General features: G+C 41.3%; 1 protein-coding gene across 1 annotated transcript in view; it reads left to right on the top strand.

The window, feature by feature from the left end:
• EDEM1 (ER degradation enhancer, mannosidase alpha-like 1) overlaps positions 1 to 7,273 on the top strand; it is a 34,048-nt gene that overhangs the window by 2,659 nt on the left and 24,116 nt on the right. The window contains exons 2-4 of the mRNA XM_011965461.1: positions 3,219 to 3,280; positions 3,770 to 3,910; positions 6,446 to 6,518. Of these exons, the coding sequence (XP_011820851.1) occupies positions 3,219 to 3,280; positions 3,770 to 3,910; positions 6,446 to 6,518 (276 nt within the window). The remainder of the gene's footprint in view (positions 1 to 3,218; positions 3,281 to 3,769; positions 3,911 to 6,445; positions 6,519 to 7,273) is intronic.

Below are 7,273 nucleotides of genomic sequence, written 5' to 3'. Positions count from 1 at the left end.
CGGGCAGCGTCCCCGCGCCGTGTCCCGCCTGAGTCCCTGTGAAGACACCCGAGCTTGAGAGTGCGGGGTGGGCCGGTGGCCTTCCTCTCCTGATTCTCCCGCAATCTCCAAACTTCAGAACTGCTGTCCAGCTCAGTGTCTTATACATGAGGAAACTGAGGTCCAGGACCAGAAGGGACAGTGGCAGTGCCAAGGGCTGGCTTGGAGGGCTTTCCACTTCCATCTTGAGCCCCTCCTCCGGATGAGCATAAACTCTAGATGAAATCTCCATGCTCCCCGTGTAGACGCAGCTTCAGAACAAGTCTTTACCCCGTACCCCCACCTCCATCAGATTGCCACACCCACGTCCTTTCTGTGTAAAAAGCCAAGAGTTGACTTCTCCAAAGCCGTCCATTGAGTTTGAGGCAGAACGGGGTTACAGCCTCTCCTTCACAGGGGCTGCTGCTTACGCTGAGGATAGGTGGTGGCGAGGGAAGCTATGTGGCCCACATTTGGGGTCCAGATACTTGAGGTGAAATTTATTGGATGCTGAATTGACTGTCAACGTCATTACCCTGTGCGATCTGTCCTATAAATCCCCCCCTCTGGTGGCGTGGTTGTCAGGGAAGGTCAGCCAGCCCTGCCTGTCCACCAGCCTTGTTTGCAAAGGCTGAGCTCCAAGGTTCACCGCTGTTGACATCAAAGTCCAAGAGGGCAGTACACCCAGCTAAGGACCTCTTACCTGTAGGGAAGGAGTGTGCATTGCCATAGACCCTGTTAGTCCAAATAGGTGACTCCCCTCCCCTAGATGGGAGTGGAGGAGTTGGTTTGCTCCGTGTCTTGGCACCGTCTGGGGCAAGCGTTTTCCTTCACCTGGAGGAAAGCAGTGGAGTCCAGTCCTTAGGTTCTGATAAGGAAGCCTATAGACTAAACGGACTTGGGTTTTTTAAATGATGTGGTTATCTACACATTTATGTTTTAAATTGCAGTTTGAGAGCATGATTTCTACCGAAGCAAGGGGACATCCCAGGCAAAGGACTGAGCCTTTTCATAATTCTAGAGAACTGATGAGTTTTTCTTGCTTAACCATAGCGTTTATATGTATAAGTGTATATTCTATCTCAGTTTTTTTTGAGAAAAAATATTAAATTTTGAAAAAAAGTTTTTGGCCTTTCCAGATTTTTTGTTTTTTGAGACGGAGTCTCTCTCTGTCGCCCAGGCAGGAGTGCAGTAGCGTGATCTCTGCTCACTGCAACCTCCGCCTCCCGGGTTAAAGTGATTCTCCTACCTCAGCCTCCCGAGTAGCTGGGACTACAGGCTCGTGCCACCATGCCCCGGCTAATTTTTTGTATTTTTAGTAGAGACGGGATTTCGCCGTATTAGCCAGGATGGTCTCGACCTCCTGACCTCGTGATGCACCCGCCTGGGTCTCCCAAATTGCGGGAATTACAAGCCTGAGCCACCGTGCCCGGCCATGACCTTTCCAGATTTTAAGCAATGAATTATTTGGCTCACTTAACTAGAGGGGACTTTATACCTATAAATGTATTTTCTTTCTGTCTCAGTTTTTTTGGGGGTGGGGAATAAACTTCACTAAATTGTGGTTTTTTTTTTTTTTTTTTGTCAGCCTACATCATGCTTTAATGTTTTTTCTTTTTAAATCAACATCATTAAATTTTGAAAAACATCATAAAATTCCACCAGTTATTTTAAATTTATCTTTGCCACTAGTTCCTGCCCATATGTCTACCCATGTTGTACATAGGCAATCATAGTATGTGTACATATTTTGGATCTTAATTTGTGCTTTTCCACTAGTGCTTTTGGTATTACAAGAAGGGAGAGAGCACTTTCAATAAGTACCTTTATTCTTGCTCACAGACTGTTTCTCAGATTACCTTTTATCGGGTGGACTCAAGTTGAAAACAGTTTAACGGGGAATTGTGATAACACTTTCATTTGAGAATATGATGGTTTGGAGAGTGAGTTGATGACATTTTAATGTTTTTCTTAACCTTAAGAGTGCTTCTGGAGAACCTTAAGAGTCCCTTCCCAGCAAGTGAGGTGGTGGTTGATTTAACTTGCTGGTCTTCGTGGTATCATGTGTGCCGTTGGCTTTTATTTCAGAATGAAAGGCTGCTGATGAGTGTTTTGGTTTGGTTATGCATTGGTTTGGTTATGTGTAAGTTAAGGTCAGGTTGCTTTGAGACAGATGTGTTATTGGAAAGAGGGTGTTAGAAGTATTGAGGAGGTGGGGATGGCATTAGGGAAGGGTTGTGCCCTGAGCTGGGTAGACCTGTTGGTTGGTAAACCTTTGTTGTCTTTGAGGAGGCCATAGAAACCTTGCGCAGACTCCTCACACTTGCCTCTTACAGAGAAGGGAAAAGTTAATTTTTTGTACTCTCCTTCCTTTAATTTAACTCCTCTCAGGCTTTGCTATTTTTGTTTTAATATTTAAAATAATTTTATTTTTAATTTTTGTGGATACATAGTTAGGTGTATATATTTATAGGGTACATGAGAGATTTTGGCACAGGCATGCAATTCGTAATAATCACATCGTGGAAAATTGGGTATCCAACCCCTCAAGCATTTTTCCTTTGTGTTAGAAACAATCCAATTATACTCTTTTAGTTATTTTAAAATGTACGATTATTGACTGTAGTCCTCCTGTTATGCTATCGAATACTAGGCCTTGAGGAAAGTTTAGAACCAGAATATTGTCATGCTTGCTTTGAAACAGGAGGGTACTTCACATCCCCAAACCAAATAATCTGTGATAAAAACTTTCATATTTTTTGTTTGTTTGTTTAATTGACAGGGTCTTGTTCTGTCACCCAAGCTGAAGTGCAGTGGCACAATCATAGCTCACTGCACCCTTGAGCTCACTGGGCTCAAGCAGTCCTTCTGCCTCAGCCTCCTGAGTAGCTGGGACTACAGCTGTGCCCCACCATGCTTGGCTAATTTTTAAAAAAATTTTTTTGTAGAAATGGAGTCCCACTTTGTTGCCCAGGATGGTCTCGAACGCTTGGCCTCAAGCAGTCTTCCCACCTTGGCCTCCCAAAGTGCTGAGATTATAGGTGTGAGCCACCAAGCCCAGCCAAAAATCTTCCAGATTTAAAAAAAATCAAATGTATTCTAACGATTCATTTAACAAGAGTGAATTTGCCATTAGAGTATTATGTAAAAAGTACACATAGAACATATCGGTGCTAAACACTCTTACCTTTTCTCTGTAGTCATGTGTGCTCCAAGCTTTCTTGCCTCAAGTACATGTGACTTGTTCTTGGGGAGGTGTCAGGTAAGGGGTTAACATGAAGTAAATAAAACCTGAACACTCTAAAAAGAGCAAATCTTTCTGTCTACAGAAAGCTATACAAAGTCAGTTCTTCTCACATCCTCAATTTGGGTTGGAGGATCCAAACTTAAAGTTTCTTTGAGTAAATGTGGACATTATATTTTTGTAATCCTGTGAATGGTCAACTATAGTTCTGGCTTTTGGGCATGTGACCATTCTCAATTTCTTCTCAACTGTATTGCTATTAAAACAACAAAGCAAATTTCAAATTAAGCCAAACAAATATTGGCCCCTCAAATGCTTAGGTACTCCTAGCTCAAGATGGCCTCCTCTGCATTCCTCTTTCTTTGGAAAATCCTGCCCTCTTTCAGAGTCAGGCTCGTCTTGTTTCCGTGACGCCATCTAACTGAAGATGATTCTCCTTTATTTACTCAGTTCTCCTTTTGATTCCTTTCCTTTGAGCTGCGATTCCACATTTTAACCTTGTTTGAGACTTGAGTACTGTTGTGCGTTCACCTTCATTTCCCTTTGTCTTGTCTCTCCTGATTATCAATCCCTTGAACGCAGGGACTCTTTCTTATGTTGTTTCTGTGCCTACACCACACCAGGTAGATTTCTGAACAGCTGTTACAGGCTAAGTATATGTGGGAATTTTAAAAAACACATATGTTTGATTTTGTTAGCTGACATAATCAGAAATTTTCTGTCAAAGGCCATGGTTTTCTCCATCTTTTCTGTTTTGAGGTGAACTTTAAAAATTCACAATGGGGTGAATGCCATGAACATTTGTACCTGGTGAAGTAAGTGGAGCATTTAGTTGTGCGGTTCAGCCAGCTGGTTACAGGGAAAGGTATTGAGTTCTTGGCTTGATGCACTTAAAGATACCAGCTGAGGTTGGACATTGACAAGAATATCTACGAAGAACAAATCCAGAGTCTTACCTGCATAGTGGGCTGGCATAAATGGAGTCATAATAATTTCATGCTGTTAGGCTAGGAGAGTTTTATGGTGTTTATTTTTTTTTTCTTTCATCCTCACTCCCACTTCCCTCTTATTTTGGCACATTTTGAAAGAGGATGTAGCAATTATTTGGTAAGAAAGAATTAAAAGTGTTCTAATGAATACCCCAGATCTTGGAGAGGATTTGTCTGACTACTCAGTGGAGAGAAGGAACCCCACAGTTACTGCAAATAATTTTTTTTTTTTACTGTGGCAACTCAATTTTTAGTGACTGGGCATTGTAAAAGAAATATTTTAAAACTAGGTCTATTTTAGTTACAGATTAGAAGGCAAAGCACGATAAAACATGGAAAGGAGTTCAGTGCTCACAGTGAGTACCTTCCTCCCATGGGCCTGTGCAAGTGGAGAGAGTGACACATGCCACAGATCTGGGTGTGAGTCAGGAGAGGGGAGTTACATGTGGTTCTCCTGATTACCATCTAGCTTGGATGCTGCATGATGAGGGAGCTACTTTCTGATGAGGCAGGCTATTAAAGCCCACTCTGTTTCTAAGCAGCAGAGCAACATAGTGAAATATTTACACGCAGCAGAACATTCTTGAGTTGGCAGAATTGGGCATGAGGATCTCCCTGTCTCCTTTGAGCCCCTCCTGCAACCCTTGCACTTTTTGTATCTTTTTTGGCTGTCACTTGCCCTTGAGAGGCGTATTTGAATCCACAGCTCTCGCTTTGAGGGGACCTTTTGCTATTGCATAAGTTTATTTCCAGAGAATCAACAAATAGAAGAAACAGGTGCAATTTTCCAGCCAAGCAGTTTTCTGACTTTCCAGCTTGTAGGAAATGAGATAACCCTAGTTCCTAGACTATAGCCCCCATATATATCTTGTTTCAAAAAAAAGTATCTAAAATTTTACTATAAATTCTTTGCTTTAGATTAGGTGGCATAACAGCATAAAACAAGGCAACTGGAGGGTTCAAATAAAGTCAGACGTTGGAGCTGTTATGCCTCTTTCACATAAGCCCCATTTTCCCGCAGCTGAGGTATAGGCCTTTCAGAGAGCACAGCAAGCCATCACAACGCAGAGGTGCTATACACCAGAAGCTTCTCTCACTGGAAAGTGAGATAAGGACCCATTAGGGTGATCCAAGGAGCAGATAAAGTACCCTGAGATATGATGGAAGACTGCAGATGTCAATGAATCTTGCTAGAAAGAAAACTGGAGCTTTTTTGCTTTGGTTGCTAATAAAATCTTTAAACGGTTGTTTTATGTCTTCTCTTACTATCATTTTTTCCAAGCTTCTGAACTTATTTTCTGGGTTTTTGAGAATGGGACAAATAAATAAATGAAGTCCCCAGAATTTCTCAAACTGTCCTTTATTTTACTAGTTCTTCATCCCTATTCTCCCAGATGTATTAGTTTTTTTGTTTTTGTTGACTTTTTTTTTTTAATGTTATAAAGAAATACAGCGCCTGAGGAGCTTCACCCTCGTTGTCATCCTGAAGTTGGTTTCTTAAGGTTGTTTCAGAATGGAAGATTGCTGTAGATTATGGGGGTGAGAGCTGTGTGGCAGAAACGTTTCTGTAGCTCCAGTTAAGAAGGGAGAAAGGCCTCAATTCCTGCTTTGGTTCATGTTAAATGATATCTCAGAATTAATGGAAATAATGGAGACCCTTTGGATGAGTTATTAATGAAGAAATGGTGTAAAGAAGTTAATTTATACCCCCAACCATAGGGCAGATGAGTAATATTGACACTGTCAATGAACATATTTACTTTGTGTGTAATAGACTGTGTTGTCGAATTTCTTTATTAAAGTGTTACAGGTGAGTCGTATGACAAGGGCTCTCCTTTAGTTCCTAATGATTATGAAAAGAGAGCTTTTTAAAGTTGGACAGGACCAAAGAGATTGTATATGGTGATAAACCTGAATCTGAGAGAGGAGATAACTCACCTCCTGACTTCCCATGAACATTCTTTCCACTCTGGTACGAGTGTGTCTCCGCAGTTCTGTGACTCGATTCTACTTATGGACACTATAGAAAGTGTTGCTTTTGGAGTAGAAAGACCTTTGCTGTATTAATTCACCCATAATTAGTTCCTGAATAAATAAGAGTCGCTGGCAATTATAGTTTCTGATGGGTGTTTAGTTTTATTGTCTTCTCTTTCGAAATAACGTCTTTTTGTTTAATTTTAATTTTCTTTTTCAGTTCAAATCTGAACATCAATGATGTACTAGGGAACTACTCATTGACTCTTGTTGATGCATTGGATACACTTGCAGTAAGTGTTCACCTTTTTAAAAAAAGTTAATTAAGATAAGATGTTTTGGAGTGGATTATCCCTAGTTCCCTCCAGCAATGGGAATTCCAGGGAGCCTGATAAGTCAAAATGTATCATTAGCTTTGATAACTGTTATTTATTTTAATGACCTTAATGGGGAGGGCAAGAAATGTGTTGAAGGTTAAATGAGGGGAAATGTGATTCCATTAAAAAAAGGAGAAGAAATGTATGATTGATTTTAGGGAACCTATTTTTTTTAAACCAGTTTCTATCTTATTCCCTAAACGAACCCATAGAGAAGCTCATTAATATTGATAATTACAGTAGTTGCTATTCCAGGAGTAAAAGAGAGAAGATCTCAGGGTCGGCAGGTACCCTGAAATATCATCTAGCTACTGGCTCCCCCAAGAGCAAGTTGGAGTCATAGTGCCAGTCCTTATGTGGGGCTCCCCAGAAACCCTTCTCTTTTATTTGCTACTTCCTGTTTTGTGGACACTCCATGCCTGAGCTGCCAACGTGGGTGCTGACATTACCTCCTCATCCTGTGGTTTTGCTCATTGACTCTGGAGAACTGGAGACCTCTGAGCAGATATGAAGAAGCACCTTGAAAGCAGTGTGGCACTTGGTGTGTGGTGCCATGTCTGTGTGCTTCATCTGCTTCACCTTTTGCCATTAAAGCAGTTTCCAGGGGACTGTATTCCAGCATAGTGTTGTTTTAAAACCTTCTTAGTAAAGGTGATTTTACAACCTCTTTG

The sequence above is a fragment of the Mandrillus leucophaeus genome, unplaced genomic scaffold, assembly GCF_000951045.1.
Source record: "Mandrillus leucophaeus isolate KB7577 unplaced genomic scaffold, Mleu.le_1.0 Scaffold727, whole genome shotgun sequence".
In the NCBI taxonomy this organism is placed as follows: Eukaryota; Metazoa; Chordata; class Mammalia; order Primates; family Cercopithecidae; genus Mandrillus; species Mandrillus leucophaeus.
Note: the sequence above shows the minus strand (reverse complement) of the source record. Positions and strands in the feature narration are given on the sequence as shown.